General features: G+C 32.6%; 1 protein-coding gene across 2 annotated transcripts in view; it reads right to left on the reverse strand.

Annotated features, from left to right (window-relative positions):
- Positions 1–23,737, reverse strand: part of ROCK1 (Rho associated coiled-coil containing protein kinase 1) — a 130,537-nt gene that overhangs the window by 26,710 nt on the left and 80,090 nt on the right. For both annotated transcript variants that reach the window (XM_016164545.2, XM_036229894.1), the window contains exons 14-21: positions 17,608–17,743; positions 16,299–16,390; positions 15,958–16,204; positions 11,413–11,519; positions 10,054–10,204; positions 5,592–5,752; positions 3,787–3,971; positions 2,124–2,193 (exon numbers count right to left, since the gene is read on the reverse strand). In XM_016164545.2, the coding sequence (XP_016020031.1) occupies positions 2,124–2,193; positions 3,787–3,971; positions 5,592–5,752; positions 10,054–10,204; positions 11,413–11,519; positions 15,958–16,204; positions 16,299–16,390; positions 17,608–17,743 (1,149 nt within the window). The remainder of the gene's footprint in view (positions 1–2,123; positions 2,194–3,786; positions 3,972–5,591; positions 5,753–10,053; positions 10,205–11,412; positions 11,520–15,957; positions 16,205–16,298; positions 16,391–17,607; positions 17,744–23,737) is intronic.

Genomic DNA, 23,737 nt, shown 5'->3' on the forward strand with positions numbered 1-23,737 from the left:
CTTATTTAAAAGTTAGATCAGTTCCTGCAGTGAATAATGTTAGAGAAATCACTTCTCTTTTGGAAGGATAGGATGGTTGACAGAGGTAGAAGTAGCTACAAAGATTTATTAAGTGTTCTGTTAACATATGAATAATATATATTTATTACAGAGCGCTGATTCTTACAAGATTTACTAAGCTTCTGTCAACTTCATCGATAAATATTTAAGAGGTGTTAGACCCACATTGTGTTAGATGCTTGGGTTAGAGTAAACTTCTGGTTCTGAAATTTATTTATTTTTTTAATTAACTACCTTTTTTGCTATAAAAGATAAGAATTTTAAGGACCAGTAAATAGTTGTGGAGAACTATTTTTATACTGTACACTTAATTATCTAAGAAATAGCACTTCTTTACGGGAAGAATACATACACTTCTTTGAGAATGCAAATGAAAGAAGAGTGATGGCTTACTCTAGTTTAAATGTTTACAATTTCTAAACTGAAATAATCCATTCTGCCTTTAGGAATCAGATTCTTGTCTCTTTTCTGACTTCAAATACTGAAATATATATATACACGTAATCAGTGAAGATATTAAGAAAAATAACATGATTTAAAAGCTCAGATTAAAGAAAATATGAAATCTGGTTCATAATACCTATCAAATTTAACAATATTTAACCAAAGCCTCACGAGCAATGGAATAAATCAGAACTAAGACACAGAGTCAGGTTCTGTATTGCTTTTATAGAAGCAAAATCGAGAATCCATAGGAACCACCCCAAGTCATTGATACCCATCCCAAAGTCTGGAGGTACTAGATAATTACTTTGTGGAAGCTTATGGATAATAAAGTGTGTGTGACATTACAGGACACTTTGCTTGAAGTGAAGAACTGAGTACTACACATTTTGAACAAATAAGGTTGATCTACACACTCAGGGAAGGGTTTTAAACAGTACTGAACTTTTTTAAAATTTAAAAACGTATTCCAGTAATGGTCTTATAAGCTAAGAAAGAAATAAATCAAAAAAAAAGAAAGTCACCCTGTTTATTAGGAGATGAGAAAAGTAGAGCATGGAACTCTAAATCATGTGGAAATTCTGTAGAGCTTTAAAGGTGTTTAGATTTTTTACTAGGGAAACCAATGCTTCCAATATTGTTCACATTTGATTTCTAGGACATGTTCACCAGTGCAACCTGAACTCTATGCATTTAATTGCACTAAATAAGGCTTGTAGGAAGGATGACTGCCAGTGTAGTAGTAATGGAGCAGCTAGAGAAATGTTAAGTTTAAACATCAGAAAACAAGCTTGGCAACCAAGAGAAACAAAAAATTCAGAGGCTTCTATAAAGCCTCAAAACCTTAGCTGTAAATGCTCATCAACAGCAGTAATAAAAATAACTTGGTCTGCAACAAATAAAAGAGAACGATTTTTACAAGAAAAGTAAAAACAGATGCATAAAATGTATATACAGCTAAAACAAGAAAAAGCCTTTGAATTAGTTATATCTATACCTATAGGTAGTTATACCTACAATGTATGTATGTAGGCTATTATAATATGCATTGGACGTAGTTCCATAGTGTAGCAGTTAGCACATCTGCTTTACATGCAGAAGGGTCCTGGGCTCGCGCCCCAGTGGAGCCAAGGTCCATGGTCTACGGCCATGCCACCCTGAACAAGCCCAATGTCTATCTTGGAAGCTAAGCAGGGTCAGGCTTAGTTAATACTTGGATGGGAGACCACCTAGGAAGACCAACAAGATGCTGTAGGCATAAATAACAACAACAACAATAATAATAATAAAAATAAAACGTGTATACGTGAACCACAGATGGTAATATTGATACTCTAAACCCCTGAGCTTGATACCAGGCAGACAGAACCTTTATATTGTCTCATACGTACCTCTGGGTTGATGGAAATTCTGGAAATATCTGCACAAAAATGGCCATTTCTTTACAACTTACCACACCACGAACTCAGATTCAGAAATAAAATGTAAAAATGTGGGTATAAAAAAGGAGAAAACCACTTCATAGTTATTTGAAAAGAATCAGAGTTCACATTAAAAATCTAAATACCTTGTTTTAAGTCAGGTTTTGAAACAGTCTATATGTTAAAAATAATTCTCACCGAGAAATACTGCTCTGCTTCAAGCTGGTCTTGCAGTTCCCGCATCTGTCCTTCATTTCCTCTGTATTGTCTTCAGAAAAAAAGAGATAGTAAACAAATGCTCCTATTTATAGTAGACTCTATATTGTTCTTTGTTTCTTAAAGTTACTAAAATAAAAAAGGTTTACTAAAGTGACCTTTTAAAAAAAATCATACTTCATTATATGGTAACACTTTACTAAATATATTGGGCTAGGCCATACTGTCTGGTTCCATTTTGCTCCTTATAAAATACTATGCAGAGCAGACGGAACTCTTTTCTCCTGAAGGCCACTTTCGGGAGAATATTAATTATGGATTAATCCAAATTGCAAAAATAAAAATGAGTAATTTGGTAAATATTTGTAGAGAAAGCATTCTTAGGGGTACATTTTAAATGTCTTATACAGTAAGTAAACCATTAAAAACAAAGGACATGAAAATATTGAATACATAATGAGAAGAATTCAGTACTACATATTATGGCCAAGTAAGCAAAAGGGGTGTATGGAAATGAATAATCAAGTAAAGAAAAAGAAGGGAGGCAAGAACAATAACTGACAAAGGAAGAGGAACAGAGACAACTACATGTATATAATACACACATAAGAACAACTCACATAGAGTGGAAGACACAAAAAGATGAACACAATAAAACCTACAAACACAGATTTTCAAAGATGAACAATTCCATATGCAGTTGCTAGGTTTTCGTATTAGATATTAATAGCTTTGTATTTTCAGCATCTAAGGCATATGGTCAATGGACATAATAAATGTTCACTGAATGCTGAGTTAAGAGTTATTTTTTAGAGACAAAAACTATAAAATGTATTACTGGGTGAAAATAGTGGCTCTAAAAGGAAAAAAGAATTTCATCAGTATAAAGCCGACAAAATCAAAACTGACAATTTTATCCAAGAACTACTATGTTGTAAAAAAAAAAAAACGTGACAAATGAAGCTATTATAACAAATTTGGAGGAAATAAAAACACATGACTTGGCATAAGATATACCCGTCTTTGAAATTAAATTTTGAAGCATGTCCTTATACAAATTCTGAAAGCAATACTGATACTTTGCTTTGTCTCCATTTCATGTAAGTGGGCACATCACATCTCAGAGTAGGAGAAAAAGACATTTTACACTCTGAGATGAATCAAAAAAACAAAACAAAACAAAAAACAAATTCAGGGTCATCATTTTTAAATCTAGTCTCTAAAATAAATAAACCTTGAACATATCCTGTAAGGTACTGAATCCCTAATTTAAAAAAAAAATAGGGTTATCCTTCATTTCTGTAATTGTGCAGAGAAAAAAGATGACTTTTCTGGATATGAAAATCACATAAAGAAAATTGCGTTTTTTCCACCATAAACAGACTTACTGTAAAGAAGTAGCCTTGAAAATCTAATCTTTTTCTTCCTTTAAATACCTGTATTTTTTTTAATAGGCCTCTCCTTCCAAAGCTTGAACTCTCTTGTAGACTTTCATTGCAAGTAAATTCTTTTATTTCTAAATGCCTTTTGCTAATGCTCCCTTTCACAAACTCCAAGTACATAAATCTATACACATAGAAAATATCAAACACATAAGCAAGACTGAACACAAAAAGAAATCAAGAATGTTATTTTTGAGACTTACTTTGTAAGCTGAGCTAACTCAAATTCTAATAATCTCTTTGCTTCTAATAAAGTATTTATTTCCTGTTTCATCTGCTTTTCTAGACCTTTTAAATTGTCTGCCTCAAATGCTTGAGTCTTCAATTCATTTTGTAACAACAGTCGTTTATTTGATTCCTGCTCCAATTGCAGCGTGAGATGCTTAACCTATGAACAAGAAAAATAATTGGGATTTTAAATCTCTTTAAATTTATTAGCTATTATTTGAAAAAAGACTAATCAAATCTCAATTATAATGCCTTATACCAATAGAGAGTATCAGTATTCTAAAGTCTCCATTGTTCTGTGTATTACTGCAGAATTTATTATTAAGTCAAAGTAATTCTCAAATTTCAGATATGAGATCTTAGGGAGAAAACATCTGGTTTCTTTCTACCCCAACCTATATGGAAATTTTAAACTAGAATGTTAGTCTAAAATGGGGAATATTAATTGTGGATTAATTTAGATATGTTAGCTTTGGGGATGACCTTCCTAAGGTTTTTTTTTTTTTTTTTTTTTTAACTACCTGTTCATTTGTAAGTGTCTGTGCTCTATCTGGTCTACAACCTTCCAGAGTTTAGTGATGCCTTCCTTAAATCCCAGATATGACTATTCATAATACTCCAATAGCACTCAGTATTTCCTCTTTTAAGAATGTCATGATCATAATCACTATTTTAATATTTGTCTTTCCCTCTGGACTATAAGTTCCACAAAAGTCAAGACCATACCTATATTATTCAGTACCCCAACACCTAGTACAGAAACAGGCAGATAACAAGATGGTCAAAAATTATATTTTTTAAATGACTGGGTATTATCTGTCAAATTTTCAACACAAATTATTTCTGCATACTGGCTCTAATAGGTATTTCTAATCTCTGTTCTAGGCCATTTTATATACCACTATCAATTTCCTTAAGAGTGTTTTCACTTATAGCTCTCATTTTAAGTTTAAAATATTATTAATACCTTGGTCCCCAAGTTTCTCCCATTACTAATCAACAAGTCTCTTTTTCATTGGTCAGATCAAGTCCCTTTTGTCCCTTACTTACCTATCTTCTTAAGCACTCAGTAATCACTCTTTTATTGTTATCTTTCATGATAATGGTCCCTCCACCTACTTCTGACTCTCAAACTATTAACTTTTAAGGTCTTCCTCAACTTTTAAAATAATGGTAACACTCCATTCCTCATTTGTGAAGTCTTTCCTGATTAGTCCAGTCTTCTCTTTCTCCCTTCTCTAATTTACGTATGTGGACTAATTATTTTCATCTTGTAAGTAATTTCTAAAACATATGATAACACAAGGATATAACATCATTTGGTCTTTTTATTTATTACTTTGTAAATTTGTATCCTGTGCTTTCTATCAATCCAAGACAGTTAAAACTCTGCAGTTTTAAATCTTTTCTAAAATCTAACAGTAATGCTCTTCTTTGGGATTACAGGATATTTTACAATAAAGACCGGGTTTTTTTGTTTGTTTTTTTAAAAAGCAGATGGTCAGTTTCTCCAGGAAAGGAGCTATGACATTTCTACACAGTTGTCTTGTCACAGTGCAAAATGGTATAGATCCTATGGTGTTGAGTCTTCAATAACTATTTGAACATGAAAATTCTAGGAGCTAGGGATATGATGGTGACTATATTGTAGTGAACACAGATATGCATAGGTTATTTTATTCAAATTTCTTCCCTGTTTAAATTATAATGACTTTTAGTAACAACATGATTGTTTCTCTTTCATAAGATGGACAAAATCAGTACTGTCTCTTTTTCTTACTTCATCTTCCATCCTTTCTTTATTCTCAGTCAAATGCTCGAGCTTCTGCTGAGATTGTTTCAGATCAACATCTAGCATGGAACACTGTTTCTCAATCTGAACAACCCTATTTTCAGCCTTCTCTCGAGCTTCTCTCTCTTCCTTCAGTTTTTTTTCCATCTCTGTTAAAAAAAAAAAAAGTTATAAACATACATTTAAAGAATAAGACTACTTTAATACTTTCCACTCTCATGGGCTATATAACACAAATTGGTGCCAAAAATCCCTACTGTTTTTATTCTAATAAAGCTATTCATTATAAAAGTCTTAATGTTACTTGAATTATTTATATAGTGGGATCTCTAAAGGAAGAAAGTTATAAAATATAATAAAATAAAATCTTCTAAAATCAGCCTTTGCCCAATGATATGAGATTATTCAGCGCCACATTCAGACTGGAAGAGAAAGTATAGCTAGAGAAAAAGTGGAATAACTAAGGAGAAAAACAGAGGTAGTTCCAGATAAAAGTAGAAAAATAAGGTTGTGGTTATTAATCTATACCTTGTATTATTCCAGAAAAGTTTCAAAAGACTTAAGGCGATGAAAGGAATTCTAATTTATGCAAATCAGATAAACAAGATACCACAGTAGTATAACACCTATTTTAATTTTTATCAATATATTTGTCTATAGAGAGACTCCTTTTTTGAGATATGGTAATTATGGTTCTGAGGTTACCTTTTCCATGGTCTCGAAACTAGTAAATTACACCAATTTAATAAATAAGTTTACGCTTAATATTCAAGCTTATTAAATCTGCTTTCCCATTCTCAGAAAATGCCCTCTAGGTGATAGGACAAAAACCATTAGAATGGAACTTTCTCATCTTTCCCCCTTACAAATTCAGCTGCACTATACAATCATCACCTCTTAGTCCGACCTCTCTAATCAAACATAAATCCATCCAATTCTGTTCTGGGCTTTGTTCCTTCAATTATTTCATCTCTTTCAAACTGAATAATTCCCATCAACATAATAATCTAATTTATTATATCCCCTCCTAAAATATCCTCCACTGAGGCCAACATTCGTCAGTTATCACCTCTTCTCTGTTCACAGTCAAACTTCTGAGAGTTGTCTACAATTACTGTCTCTGGGGTCTCACCTACTATACATTTCTTTTTTTCCCAAATTGGCTTCTATCTCCACCATTCCACTGAAACTACTATTTATATGGTAACCAGTGATGTCCATTTTGCAAAATTCAGAGGACACACAATATCCATGTCTTTTATCTTCACTGACTTTAACAGAACTCAATATATTGAACCACTTCTTCATTTTGTTCAATACTTTACTCTTTAAGCTTCTAATATCATACTTTCTCAGATTTCCTGTTGCTCCTTTGGCTGCTCTTTCTTTTGTTGGCTCCCTTTGTTGGTTTCTCCTCTTCTACCTGACTTCTGCATGTTAGACTGAATAAAGGCTTCATTATGATTCTTCTTCTTTTTTGCTCTATTCTACCTGTATTCTTCCCTTTGCTGATTTCATCAGGTTCTGCATATGGCTCCATGTGTAAACTCCTGAATTGAAACTTCTCCCCGAGCTTCAGACTTATATACCAATTCTATTTGATATCTCCATCTAGATATCAATATCTTTTCAAAGTTAACATATCCAAGAGAGACATCTTTATTTCCCTCCCATACCAAATCACTCCTACCCCAGTCATCTCAATGTCAAAATATATTAACATCCATCCAGCTGTTAAAATTAAAGGCCTGAATCTTTCTTTCCTGATTCCCTCTTTCCATTCAATTTATCAACTCTTGTCCTTTGTAACTCCACTTCTTTTCAGCTCTACTCTATCAATATTTACGGCATATATATTTTTAGGTGATTGCCCTTTTAAAACTCTTATCTCCCTCAAAAGCATTCACCACACAGCATCATGAGTGCTCTTTTATAGACATAAATTATACATCTCAGCACAACTTAAAATACTATAATGGTTTCCCTCATTCTTAGAATCACAATATTGGACTTATAATCAGTCCTGCCTAGAACATACTTACTCTCACTGTTTTTGATGTCTGATTCATTTTGACTTTCAGTTCTTATCTCAAATATTATTAGCTCTAGGTAGTACTACTTAGAGCCTATCACGCTGTGTGTTTAGAAGTACCTTGTAAACAATGAAAAGCCACAAAAAGATTTTAAGAAAGACTAGCACAATAGGATTTGAATTTTAAAAAGGTCATTCTGACCTAAGTGAAAACAACAGATTGATGAGCAGAACAAGTCTTGGCAGAGTAAAAATTAAGAATCTCTTGTAATAGATCAAGTGAAGTAATGATGGCATCACAAACTAAAAGGGAATAGGAAAGGAGGACTAGGTTGTATACATCATTTGGAAGTAGAAATCCTGAAAGATTCTCAAAGTTCTGGCTTGGGCTCCTGGATAGTGAAATCCACAATCCTCCTTAATCATAATAATATCTCCCATTTATTGAAAGCTTTCTGTGTACAGGCACTTTATATACACTTTTCTCATCTAATTTTTCTTTCATTGGTCATAGAATGGCTAAGAGGCAAAATAGTTTTGTCTGGTTCCAAGCCTGAGCTCATAAAAACTATATAGTCCTTTACTAGGATAGTAAGACTATGCAGTAAGAACAAGTTTGACAGATAATACGTTTCCTGTTGAACAAACTGAATTTAAAGTGCCAAGCAACACTTTCAGATTGTAGTAGGTTAAGAACTGAGTAGAAGGTCAAGAAAAGGAAGATTCCTCTTTTCAGAACTTTGGCTATAAAGGGATGAATAAAACAGTGGCAATTAGGAAAGATCACAGGTTGCTGCAAGGGTTTGTCTTTTTTTTAAGATGGAAGAGACTTGAACATGTTTACGACAATAAAGGATTCAGTAGAGGAAAAAGGTTAAGGATAAAGAAGAGCAAAAGAGATATAGTAGTGTTCCCAATCCACAGGGATACATTCCAAGACCCCTACTGGATGCCTGAAATCACAGACAGTATTAAATCCTATATGCTATGTTTTTTCCTATACCACCTATAATAAAGTTTAATTTATAAATAAGGCACAGTAAGAAATTAACAATAACTAATAATAAACTAAAACAATTATAATACACTGTAATAAATCATGTGAATGTGATCTCTATCTCAAAATATCTTATTGTACTATACTTGCCCTTCTTGTGATGATGTAAAATGATAAAATGCCTATGTGATGAAATAAAGTGAGATGAATGATGTAGGCATTGTGAAATAGTGCTAGGCTTTTGACCTTCTGATGATATGTAACAAGCACTTTATGGCTTCTCTATGGCATATGTGCATTTCCAGTATCGCTACTCTTGCACTTTGGGGTCATTATTAAGTAAAATAAGAGTTACTTGAACACAAGCACTGCAATACTGTGATAGTGGGTCTAATAACCCAGAAGGCTACTAAGTGAGTAAAAGGCAGAAGTGTCTATAGAATGGACATGCTGGACAAAGGATGGTTCATGAGCTGGCAGAAAGGAGATGGACATCATGAGATTTCATCACACCACTCAAGACAGTAGGTGATTTAAAATTCATGACTTGTTTATTTCTGGAATTTTACATTTAATATTTTTGGACCTCAGATGACCACAGGTAACTGAAACCATGGAAAGTAAAACCATGGACAAAGGGGGACTACTGTAATAAGATGAGATAAAAAGAGACTGGATCTGAGCACAGCTAGAACATACCAGCCAGGACAGTAAGAGGATAGAGGGAAGATGTTGAAGATGGGTAAAGAATTAGAATAGACTAATTAAGTAAGAGAATTAGATTCTGAGGAGTTTATAACTATGCTTTCAGGATTGCTTTTTGAAACAGGAGAAAAGTTCACCTAAAAGTGTAGTAATAACGAAATGACACAAGAAGCTCAAAAAACAGAAATAAAAGTTTGGAGGAAGAAACTAGTGAGTTATATATAAAAAATTGAGAGTTCAACTGTGGTTGGAGATAATGTATTGGGCACACAATTTGAAGAATCATGTGAAGGGAAGAAAGTGGCTGGCTGGTCTCATCTAGGGTGTGTTTAGAGGCCTAATATGGTAGAAATACAAAGGAATGAGAAAATTGAGGGTACAAAGCAAGAAAGCAGACGAGTTAACAGACAATAAGTTCCAGAATGGACTGGGAAGAAAATAAAAAATTGAAAAACTGCGTGGAGAGAGGGGTAATGATTCCACTGATTTTTATAGGGAGTAGAGGGTAGCAGAGTGAGGGAACGAGGAGGTGAAATTGTGATTTTTAAAAAAGGAAAGGTATCAAAAAAAAAGAGGGAAGATATCCTCTTTTCAGATCATTACTTACAATTTTTAAGAATTTATACTACCATAAAGTGAAATTTTAATAAATCAAAAAATTGTGTAGGCATTATTTAAAAACTTATCATGTAGAAAATATTAAAAGTGACACTTACCGTACATTGCAACAGACTTTGCCTCTTCAATAGATTGATGTTTGTCAGTTAAACGAGCTTTGGTTACTTTATGTTCATTTACCTCTTGTTCTAACCGTTGTTGTAATGATTTAAGCTTGTAGTTTAAATCTATCTCTAAATTATTCTTTTCCTGAAAAATGAGAATGAGAGTCATGTAATACAGTTCAAAAGACACATTATTAAATCTTATTTAATATCCCACAAGAAATAATATATGCATCAACTGGCCTGAAATGTGACACAACATTCCTTAAATATTTATATTCAGGATATGTTTATTTTTTATATTTGTATATTTTACATTATCTATAATGTTTTCTTTTTAAAATCACAATAAGCACATGTAATTAAAAGCAAAATATCACTTTTTCTTTATCTCCCTTATCCCCACCACTTCCCATTTGAATCATCGGCCATCATTGATGGCAGGGCAAGGTTACGGCGGTGGTTATGTTCAGGAGTGTTTATTGCTATGATCAGAAATAAATAGGACAATCCTTCAATTCATTAAAAAAAATTTTGCTACTACTTTTTAAAAAAATTATCTCTATCAATATTTGCATCTATACCTAGATTTCCGTTGCTTTGATAAAAGAAAAAATCAAATTGATTTCCATTTCTGTTTGGGTGCCTCTTCTAATCTTCCTTTTTTCATCTTATTTCTACATTTACAGTGGGCTTAAACATCAAAAAACTATACTGATTGTTACAAAACATGTACTCAAAGGACAGGTAATTGGTGGATTTTCTGACCATTTATCTGAGGATCTAGTAAACCTATAACATTTCAGGGAGACATCAAAAAGTGAGAGCTAGATCTGCATATTATTTAATCCTTTTTTTAAAGCAAGGTAGAGACAAAGGATAGTCAATGACACTTTTGATTGTTAAGAAAATTCTACATGTAAAAGACAATCACTTTGCACATTTTTTATTTTGCTAACCCTTTCCAACAAGGTGGAAAAAATGTGGATGTTTATATACTAACCCTGTGTTTTCCTTCTTCATAAGGCTAGTGAGGTTCAGCACCTTTGTCTTACCCATGTACAAAAATAATGGTGAATGAAATCCATATGAAAAGGTATTTCCAAACCAAAAAAAAAATTGTGATGATCAAATAATATTCAACAGCTAATACCCTTCGATGGTAAAAACAAAAATAACACTAAAAATCCTTAAGACATATACTCCTGCCCCCCACAATCAACTATACAACTATAAAAACTTAGAAACATAAATATATAAATATTAGGAGTGAATGCTATTTTATAAAACCACCTTATAATATCTGATAACCAGTAAATACTATCTCATAATTGGTAATGTTAAATCACTTACCTTTTCTGAATGATTAAGCATGTCTTGAGCCTCTTTTCTTTCTCCTTCTACTCTTTCAATATTATGTTTGAGATGCTTCACCTCCTCTTGTAAAGAGGTAATTCGAGCTATCGAGTAAGGAAAAACGTTCAAGTCACATAGTCATTAAAGCAAGTGTTTTTGTACAGCATGAGATAAAAAAAAAAGTTTTAAATGTCCTGATGAGATAGAATTATTTTCTTGATAGTATACACACTCACTACAATATATATAGTAATAAAAGTGTTAACGCTAATTGGAGATCATCTTCATTTCACAAATGGTCAAAGAGATGGAGTCTGAGCTTGGTTCAGAAATCATTCGATCTGAGTCTTTATTCAGTGCTCTTTTCTACCATTAAGAGTAAGACTCTTTAGTTAATTAAGGCAAGTATTTAAGTTTGGCTTTTTATGTTCCAGACATTCTAAAAGTATTTAATTACTTTTAACTTAATGGAGCCAAACTTCATTAAAACATGCTTTACACCTTAAAGGTTTTTAATGCATAAGTATTTAACAAACACAAATTTAATACATGTAGAATTTAATATAAACGAATATAACTATATGGTCTAGTTCAAAAGAAAGAATCTGTTTTCTTTTTTATGATTCATACTGGCCCTGGATTTGGCAGGGAAATGAATAAAGCATCCAGATGGACCAAAAAAATTTTGTACTTCTTAAAGTTCAACGTTTAACTTGCTATACTTGCCAAAGTCTTCACTCTACCTGCTTTCCATGTTTTAGTCTTTCTAAAGTAATTCTTTAATGAATAAATGAATATTAAACATTTAGCATCTGATGTTTGTTAGACAGCAATGAAACAATTTTACACACACGCACACACACGCACGCACACACGACAATGGCATTATATTTATGAAGGAGAAACACCAGTTTCTTTTACATGATTGAGCAAAAATACAAGTGTGTGTTTGTATGCGGAGAGAAAAAGTAAATGTTGCAAGACGTTTAAATGTTAAAATGCTACTGAAAAATGCTTTTCCTGTAATTATAATAGGTTTTAAAAATCTGTACAAAGATAGTAAATTCTGAATTTTTCATGTATAAGTTTACATACAACAACTTCTAACAAAGTAATGAAAATGAGTTGAATCCATTACAGATTCCTAATAATCATATGCAACACATGTTAATAAAAGTTTATTTTCTTCATTTATTCTATTTCTAAAAACATGTAAGGAAGAAACTAACTTGTCTGTGCAATACGTGAAAGCGTGGAAGTTTCATATACAAAAAAACATATAAATATATAGTATATAGTGGAAGGGAAAAAAACCAAAATACCAGGTATCATAAACTAAATGGAATAAAACTTCTAGAAGAGGGAACAATATCTTCATTATCTAATCAAGGAATTTAACAGGCTACACTAAATAGAGCACTAACCATAGAAGAAAAATAAATTGGACTACATTAAAAATAAGAAAAGTTAATACCTCTGTTCATCAGCAAACAACATTAAAGAGTGGCAAGGCAAACCACAGAATGGGAGAAGACAATGATACATATATTTGACAAAGGACAAATATCTAGAAGTCATACAAACCAATAAAAAAAAGTCAACAATGCGATAAAAATATGAGCTAAAGACTTGAAGAGCACATCATAAATTGCCAGTAAACATGGCAAATTGCTCAATCTTAGACACCAGGGAAATACAAATTAACCTATAAGGAAATACTATCACATACCACCAGATTGGTTAAGACATCATGACTGACAAAACTCAGCTGGGATGAGTACTGTCCTTAATGAGAATGTGAAGCAACTGGAATTCTCATATGTTGCTGATGAATGTAAACTGATGCGGCTACTTTGAAATATGTAGAAGTACTCACTAAAGCCAAATATATATATACTCTATGGATCTGCCATTACGAGGTATATACCAACAGGTAGCATATAAATGATTACCAAAAAAAAAAAAAAAGTGTATAAGAAAGTTCATGACAGTACTATTCACAATAGCCACCAACTGGAAATAGAACATCCATTTGCCACAGAAGGATTGGGAAGGAGAGGTAGAGGTATAAATGAAACAAGATTGGTGGCTAGATGAAGATTATTGAATCTAGATGACTAAAATTTTCCAAAATGAAGTTAAATAAGAAACCAAATAAACAGAACTTTTAAAAAAAACTTTTAAAAATGGTTAATTAAAAATATTTCTTTTTGCATTTCAATCTGAAGAATCAAAGATAAATTAACTAGATGAAGAGCCTATCATTTCAGTTAAAATTTTCATTCCATAACATCTTAACCTTTATCAATTCATTTTCTTTAAGCCTCTAAAACCTGGACTTTTGAAAGCTAACTTTCAGTCTGTAACAGCAGCCTTATCTATTCACTGGTTCAGGTGCTGGAGATCTTCAGGCCTGTATCCAATTTCTCTACAAACATGAAGCTAAATTTTTTTTTTCATTTTTAAAGGGTTGTAATAAGTAAAACAGAAGAATTATGTAAAAGATCATATGTGGTCTACAAAGGCTAAAATATTTATTATCCAATTATATTTGGGAAGTCATTGCCCATACATATGAAGAAGCTTCTGCTCACTAGTGTACATGAAGGATATTCAACTAGGAAATAATCCTGACTCTGCTAGAAGCCCAGTGTCTTAAACTATGAGAAATTTATATCTAAGGGACCTGAAATTTCTTAAGGACTATAAAAGATCAATGTAAAAATAGTGTGTTGTGTGTTTTAAACCACAATGCATCTTTATATGTACGCAAGGCCCATATAAATTGTGTGCATTTTTTAATGTGTATGAGGTTTGACTCATATTTATATTAAAAATTAAATGTTAAAGGAAGCAATGACAAAAGATAACACCTCAACAATAAATCATGCTATGAATTTTCCTTAACACCACTGTTAATTAAAAAATAGATTCAATTAAAACCACTGTTGATGAATGTTGAGGAAGTTTTATGCTTTTAACCACAATTAAAAACATGGATGATAGTCTCTTTAATGCATGCTTTCGAAGCTTGGTTATATCTGGAAGATCACAGACTTAATTTTAGAACTGGAAGGATTTGTAGGAGGTCACCTATTATACTTTCCTTGCTTTATAGATAAACAAAGCAGATGAACTGACTTTCACAGAGTTAATAAGCTGTATATAAAAAGGTCTAGAAAAGCAACCTAAGTCAAGTATGAGGCTTTTCTAATACATATAATGAGGTTATTTTCTTGATTATAGTTAGATCTATTTTAAGCCTAGTGCCTGAGAAATAGAATTGCACAATGCTCCTCAGCTAAGAACCAACGGGAGATCTTAATTTCCGTTTCCACAGTCACAAAAACTGACCCTGACCTCTCTCCACAGAATTATAGCTAATCATCAAGCCCCATGAGACCCCAAACTATGTTCCCATCCTGTGAGTAAGGTTAAAATGGACTATCCCATCCCCATTTTTCCCTGTAAGATCTGGCAACTTCCATGCATATCTGTTTGATTAGGTAGTATAGATGCTGTTGCTAATAAGACTAGAAAACAGAATATATGAGAAGTGGGTAAAACCAGGCATTTTTTTTTTTTAAAACAAACTGAATTTTACTACCATTATACAGTTGTTCCTTTATTCACTATTATATTCAATCTTTTTTCTTTTAGACACACAAAGACTGCGGATATCTCTAGTCCTAATCTTCTCAGCACCCAATTCTTTATTTGTAATGAGATTCTATTTCTATGACTGATTTTCTATTTCTACCAACAGTGAATGAGGAATTCCCAGGTTTTAATAGTAATAGTCCTCTCTGCCCAGATTAGTTCCATTTTCAGTATGACTTTCTGTGAACTAGGCATGTTTTAAAATTGAGTTTTCAGTAATCTGGCTGTAAAATTGGAAATATCCACATTACCTACCTCACAGGGGTGCCTGTGAGATTGAAATTACAATGTGATACAACTAAAGGCATTATATTGAAAAGAGGAAAATGGCTAACCATTTCAGTTTTTTACCAAAGTCATTTTCTTTATGAGAGTAATGTAAAAAATATAATACCTTACACTTAAAAATGATAAAGATAGCAAGTTTTATGCTTTTAACCACAATTAAAAATGAAAAAAAAAAACAAATTAAAAAATTACCTTCTATTGAAAAATAAAATGTGTTATATACATACATTGGAATATTATTCAGCCTTAAAAAGGAAGGAAATTCTGATATAAGCTACAACATGGATGAATCTTGAAAACGTTGTACTAAGTGAAATAAGACCTACACAAAAGCACAAATATTGTCTGATTTCACTTTTATGAGATAGTCAAATTCATAAACACATAAAGTAGAACAGTAGTTACCAGAAGCTGGGAGCTACCACATAATGGGTATAAAGTTTTTGGAATGAAAAAAAAGTTCTAGAGATGAATAGTAGGGACGGTCATACAACAATGTGAAAATACTTTATGCCATTGAATTGTACACTTAAAAATGGCTAAAATGGTAAGTTTATGTTATGTATATTTTACCACAGTAAGAAAAAATATTACCTTGAAGGTCTCCGATCATCTCAGAATCATGACCTCTGTCTCTTCGTTCAGCTTCTAACACAGCTTGCAGCTGGTAATATTCTTTGTCCGTTTGTGACTTGGAATTCTCTAAAATTCTATTTCTCTCCTGTAATTCTCTGTTCAGGGACTCTAGCTGACTAATTGACTTGCTCATCTCTGTGTGACTCTTCCTTAATCTTACAGCTGTGTCTGATTCTGTCCTGAGTAAGTCATTGGCTTCTTCTAGCTATTTAAAAAAAGAGAGCAAGAAAATAGGTTTTTCACTAAATATGCAATCAAACTTATTGATAATTAAAAAAAAAAACATTTAAAATACTTACCTGCTTTTGTAATTGTGCCAGCTTCTCATTAGCAAGCTGTGAATTCTGACTTACTTTCTTTAAGTCTTCCAACTGATCCTTTAATGTAGAAACTAGAAAAGAAATAAATAAAATGTAAAAGTACAAAGTTTTCATGGAGAAAACATATTAATCCATTTAAAAAAAATAAAATTTAGTCTCAGGCCATAATAGTCAGCTACAGTAGGTCCACTCCCAAAGTGAAATTCCATCTTGAAAGTACTTATATTTTAAATTCATTGTAAAAGGAAAGCATCGTTTTATAATATAGAATGCAAAAATAGATTTGTTTCTATGATTGTATTTCAAATTATTTATTCCTAAGGTCAATCTATTAGTGAAAGATTATAAAGCTAGTTTTAATATTTATTTTTGAATAGTAAAATTCTTTGAACAGTTCAGTATTCTTAAAGTGGTTCAAAATTCAAAAGGTACCAGAAGGATATGGTGCAGAATAAGTCTTCCTGCCTCCACACATCATCTCCCAGTCCAATTTTCCTCCTCAGTCACAACTATTACTAATTTCTTTTATACTCTTCCTAAGATAGTCTACATACCCATACCTTAATATATAAAAACATACATATAATACATGTTTTCACATGTGTATCTGTATATGTATACACACATGAAACTATACAGACAAGCACCCTTGTTTTAAATAACCTGTACTATTTTCCACTTAAAGATACAGCTTAGAGATTCTTTTATAACATGTACTAGGAGATTTTTTTTTTATAAGATGCATAGTATTCTACCATATACCAAAATTTATTATATCACTGATTACATTTATATTGTTTGTAATTTTTGACATTTAAAAAAATGCTACAATAAATACCCTTGTTTATAGATCAGTGTGCTTGTACACAAGAATCTATGTAATTCTTAGAAGTGAAATCACTGGATCCAAGGGTGTAGAAAGCTATTTTAAATGTATTTGTAACACTAACATTATAACACATGAAATTCTAGATTAGTAGTTCTCTAATGCGCTGCTTGTTAGAAGTGCCTAGAGGGCTTATTAAAAATACTGATGCTCAGGTCATATGTCTAGATCAATTAAATTAGAATCTCTGGAGTTTAAGCATCAGTATTCTTTAAAACTTTCCAGGAGATTTCAATATGCAAGTAAGGATGAAAATCACTACTCTAGCTCATGAGATGTCTTAGCATTATGGCTTCAAAACTATTTCACAGGCACTAAATTTAAGATAACTTCCATGACAAAGACATCAAAGATAGTGTTAGACAGAAATTCCAGCACTTTTCAAAAGAAGTAACAATTTACCTTCATTTTCTACATTTCGTCTCTTCTCATTTTCCTGTTCTGCTTTTCTTTGGTACTCATTAATTCTATGTTGAAGCAACATTTTCTCTTTCTCAATCTGAGACACTGTAGATTCTAGATTTCTTCTTTGATTCCCCTGAAATTATGACAAGTTGCCACTGCAATCAATACTTATTTGACAGAATACACTTTTTAAAAAAAAACACACAACACACACAAAGACTTAAGATAGATTTCTTTGTTTCAAAATCAGATAGTACCCCTTAAGGACAACTGTCTAATAACAGAACTAGCTTGCCTTAAGAGATAGTGAGAATTCCCTATTTGAACTAGGTATATAAAATTTTCAGAGATATTTGAATCCATAAATATAACAAACAACTCATCAGATTGAAAGTCACTTCACTAGTTTATGATGATAACAGATTATGCTATCAAAATATTTGTTTATTTACAATCTTAGAAATATGAAAGGATCAGACAATTGCGTTTTTGCTAATTCAATGGTGCAAAGCTCAAATGGTACCAAATGCTACAATATGTGCATTAAGTTCATTAGTCCCTGTGTGTCTCCCTTTATCCTCTCCCTGCCTCAATAACACTTTATCTTTGCTAAGATGTTCTACGTATTTACCTACTACTGCATATTAAAGTTATAAAGGAAATATCTATTTGACAAAATAAAACTGCAGGGAAGAGGAGGGTTAAAAAAACAACTTCCATAACTTAAAAATTTTATTTTCTGTTTCTGAGTTACCACTATCAGCATACTCTGTTTTTGATGCTTCATTTTTAACTTTAAGATTCTACACTGGTCATCCTAAAGTGCGTGTTTTTCCTGAACTTTCCTATCTTTAAGCAAAAATTGTCTTTTAGGTAAGATGCTGCCAGAGAGATTTTGTACAATTTGACAGAGATCACATAAAGTCTTTCCAGTTCCAAGATTTTATCATTTTATTTTTTCACTTTTTTATTTTGAAATAATTATACATTTGGAGGAGTTGCAAAGATAGTATAGAGAGGTCTCATGTATCCTTCCACTCATTTTCCTCTAATAATTACATTATGTGTAACAATAGTACAATAACAAAATCAGAAAAATGGCACTGCTAATAAAGTACGTATGTAGTTCTACGTCATTTTATCTCTTGTGTAGATTCATGTAACTACCACCACAATCAAGATACAGAACTATTCTATGAGCACAATGATCTCCTTCCAACCACTAATTATAAACATACTTATCTCTGTTATTCTACCACCATATTATCCCTGGCAACCAATAATGGGCCCTCTTATCTGTATAATTTTGTCACTTTGAGACTATCATATTAATGGAATCATAAAGTATGGACCTTTTGAGATTAGCTTTTTACATTCAACATAATGCCCTTGAGATCTATCCAAGTAGTGGTGTTTATCAATAGTTCATTCTTTTTGTTACTGAGTAGTAAGTAGTCCATGGTACACATATATCACACTTTGGTTATCCACTGACCTACTGTAGGGAATTTTGGTTGTTTCTAGTTTTTAGCTATTACAAATAAAGCTAATATGTACAGGTTTTTGTGAGGACATGAGTTTTCATTTTTCTGGAATAAATGCCCAAAAATACAATTGCTGGGTCGCATGGTACTTGCATATTCAATATTTCAGGAAACTGCCAAGCTATAGTCCAGAACAGCTGTACCATTTCACATTACCATCTGCAATGTATAAGTGATCTAGTTTTTCCACATCCTTGTCAGTTTTGGTATTGACACTGTTTTTAATTTTACTTGTCCTAATAGTTATATAGTGCTATTTCATGGTGGTTCTAATTTGCATTTCTTTAATGACTAATGATGTTAAGTATCTTTTCATATGCTTGTTATCCATTTTGATGAAACGTATATTTCATCTCCTCTGCCAATTTTTAACCTTGATTATTTACTGTACAGCTTTAGTTTTAAATATTCTAGATAGAGTCCTTTGTGAGATACGTAGTTTGCAAATATTTTTTCTCAGGCGATAGCTTGTCATTTCATCCTCTTATCGGGGTCTTTCACAGAGCAAATATTGTAAATTTTGGTGAAGTCCAATTTATTGAATTTTTTCCTTTTATGCATCATTTTTTGTGGTGTCATATCTAAGAACTCTTCATTAAACTTTAAGTCTCAAGGATTTCTATTTTTCTTTAAAATTTAATATTTTCTATTCACATTTGAAAATATGATGTTTTGAGTTAATTTTTACATAAGGTGTGAGACTTAAGTTGAGGTTCATATCTTGGCCTATTGAATAGCTAATTGCTACAGAACTACTTATTAACTGTCATTATTCAATTTTGGGATCTGGGTAATTTTAGCATCGGAAAATTCATTGGGGAGTGTTCCCACCTCTTATATTTTCTGGAAGAAATAGTATAGAATTGGTGTTAATTTTTAAAACACTTAGTAGAATTCTCTAATAAAACCATCTGATTGTGGAGATTACTTTTTTGGGGAGCTTTTAAATTATGAATTCATTTTAATAGTTATATCGGGTATTCAAATAATCTTTCACATTTTGAGTTGTGATAGTTTATATTTTTGTAGGAATTAGTCTGTTTAAATTTCACACTTACATATTTTGAATTCTTTATAGTATTCCCTTATGATCTTTTTGATATCTACAGAGTCTGTAGTAATACGCCTTGTTATTCCTGATACAGAAAATATGTGTCCTCTTTTTGTCAACCATGCTACAGGTTTGTCAATTTTGTTATTTCCAAACAGCTAGCTTTTGTTTTCATTGATTTTCTCTATTTTGTTTTCAATTCCATTATCTCTGGTCTTATCTTTATTTTTACTTCCTTTGGGTTTATTTTTGCTCTTTTTCTAGGTTCTTGAGATATGAGCTTAAGTGATTAAGACTTTTAATCTCTTCTAATATAAGAATTTAATGTACAAATTTCACTTAGCGCACTAGGGAGGATATATCTCACAAATTTGGAGGTTTTATTTTCACTTTCATTGCTCAAATATTTTTTAACAAATGACCAGTCATAACTTAATTTTATCATATTATTTCATTTGCTTCAAGATTTCCTCTTTGACCTATGGATTACTTATTTCTGTGTTGTTTAGTTTCCATATGTTTTCACATTTGCCTTGTATCATTCTGCTATTCGTTCTAATTTGATTACCTTTTGGTCAGAGAACACATTTTGTGTGATTTCAATTCTTTTAATTTTATAGACATTTGCTCAGGATGTGATCTATATTGATATATATTCCTTGAATGTTGAAAAGAATGGGTATTTTGCTCTTGTTGGGAGGGTTCTATAAATGTTGAATAGATCCTGTTGGTTGATGGTAATGAATTCTCCTACATTTGCAGATTTTCAGTATGTGAAGTGGTATTGAAGTTTCCAATAATAATTGTGAATTTGTCTATTTCTCCTTTCAGTTTTATTAGCTTTTGCTTCACGTATTTTGTAGCTCTGTTGTTTGGTGAATACAAATTTAGGAATGCTATTTCTTAGTGGACTGACCTTTTTATCATCATGTAATATAACCCCTCTGCCCCTAATAATTTTCTTTGTCTGCAGTCTACCTTAACTGATATTAATATTGCCATTGCTGCTTTCATTTTGCTAATGTTTGCATGATATATTTTTCCATCCTCTTACTTTCAATTTGCCTATATATTGTTACATTTTAAGAGAATTCTAGTAGATAGTATATAGTTAGGGTCAGTTAAAAAAATCTACCCTGACAACATCTTTAATTGCTGTTACATTTAATTTACATTTAATGTAATAATTAGTATGTTAGAATTAAGTCTTCCATTTTTGTTTTTTGTTTGATCTTTTTTTCTCTTTCATGTCTTTCTGTGGGTTACTTAAACATTTTTTGGAAGTCTAGATTTATCTAGTTTTTTTTAGTGTGTCAATTTTTATATACAGTACAGTACATAGTTAATCACAATATACTGCTATATACTGCTGGCAACTTACCAGTTCAAGGAAAGTGTAAAACCTTTACCTCCCCTCATGTCTCTTTATCTTCTTATTCATAATTGTCTTAACTATTTTGTATATAGAGAATCACATTAAATTTCAAGGGAAATGTATTTACCCATATTTTAACTCTCTATTGTTCTTTCTTCTTTCCTGATATGTCAAGATCCTATCTTTTACCAATTCCTTTCTATTTAGAAAATTTCCTTTAGCAATTCTTTTTGAGAAGGTGTGCTGATGATGAATTCTCTTAAGTTCTCCTTCATCCGAGAATGCCATGATTTTCATCTGGGCACACAGAATTCTGGGTCAACAGTTCCTTTTTTCAGCCCTTGAAAAAAGCTGTGCCACTTCCCCTGTCTTCCATGGTTTCTGGTAAGAAATCTGCTGTCATTTATGTTTTTCTTCCCTTCTAGATAAGTGTCTTTTGCTGTAAGTTTTCTTCTTTGTCAATAGTTTTCACAAATCTAACTATTGTATGTCCGGTGTGGATATTTTTAGGTTAATTCTTTTTGTAGTTGGCTCAGCTTCTTGTAGGTCTTTTTGTTTGTAAGTCCATGGCTTGTCAAATTTGTAGAATTTTCAGCCATTTCTTCCTGCCCCCCTTTTCTCCTCTCCTTCAAGAATTCCAATGACACAAGTGTTAGAACTTTAATTGCTATAGTTCCACAAGTCCCCAAGGCTCTGACATTTTTCACTGTTATTCAGGCTAATTTCTATTGTTCTATCTTCAAGTTCTCTGATTCCTTCCTCTGTATCCTTCACTCTGCTGTTGAGCCTATCCACTGACATTTTCATGTAGCTATTGTAATTTTTGATTCGTTCTACTTTATATCATCTACGTCCCTGTGAAGACTATTTCTTTGCTGATGCTTTCTAATTTAAAATTTTCATTTGTTTCAAGAATGTCTGTAGTTGCTCACCAAAACGTATTTATGATGATTCTTTTACATCTGTGTCGGATGTCAATATTGGCATCTTTTTATTGCCTGTTTATTGTTTCAACGGAAACCTGGGCATTTTTGATATTATGTTATGATACTGTGGGTCTTATTTAAGTCTTCTGTTTTAGCAGGTCTCTTCTGTTACTCTTCTGGTGGGACTATGCAGGTGCTGCCTCATTTCTGCCAGATGGAGGTAGAAATCTAGGTTTCCGCCCGATCCTTACTGACACAGAGCTTGAGAGTATGTGGATCCTCATCACTGCTGGGCGTAAAGGAGAGTTCTGGTACCCTGCTAGTCCCCTGCTGATGAAATAATGGCTGGGAGGGGTAGGGTACTTTGTTAATACTGCCTACATGACCTCTACAGACATTGCTGTGGGGAGGGATGCTTGTTATTTCAGAGCTGAAGGTTCAAACTCTGTACCAGGCCTTTTCTGACACCAGCCCAGCAGGGAGGAGGAGGAGGAGTGCCTTGTTGCTGCTGAGTTCAAGTGAAAACCTAGACTCCCCACATGGTTGCCAATGACACTGTCTGGAGAGAGAGGGAAAGGCTTGTCACTGCCCAGTGGAAATGATAAAGTTTTTCCACTGGACCTTCTCTGACACCACTGCGTCAGAGGATTGGAAGTCTAGGCCTTTGCTGGTGGGGGTGGGGTTACATTTTTTTATGTTGTGTTTGGCTGACTAGAGCAGTGATTGTGTAAAAGTTTTCTGACTTGTTAGCCTACCCTCCTGGTCTGTTGGCTAGGGAGATTGACTTTCTTGTCTGTGCTTGTTGGTGTTTCCAGATTGTTGGGTTCTCCAGCAACCAGTCTGGGATATATGCTGCAAAAAGAAAACCCATTTCTGTGTCGTTTCTTGAGACCCAAGTACTCTAGCTGGTCGGCCTTCTCTTTACCATTGAGAATCTTTTTACATTTGTTTCATATGTCTATAGTTTTTAGCTGTTCTTTGTAAGACGAATAAGGGAAAGTACTTTTACTCCATCTTTCCAGAAGCAGGACTGTATCTGTACTTTCATTTTCCAAGGTTTCAATCAATTGCGATCCAAAAGTATTAAATAAAAAATTCCAGATATAAACAAGTCATAAGTTTTCAATTGCACAGCATTCTAGGCAGTGTGATGAAATCTCATGTCGTCTGCTCCATCCTGCTCAGGATGTGAATCATCCCTTTGTCCGGCAGATCCATGCTATACATGCTC

Source organism: Rousettus aegyptiacus, unplaced genomic scaffold (genome assembly GCF_014176215.1).
Source record: "Rousettus aegyptiacus isolate mRouAeg1 unplaced genomic scaffold, mRouAeg1.p scaffold_m13_p_12, whole genome shotgun sequence".
Classification (NCBI taxonomy): domain Eukaryota; kingdom Metazoa; phylum Chordata; class Mammalia; order Chiroptera; family Pteropodidae; genus Rousettus; species Rousettus aegyptiacus.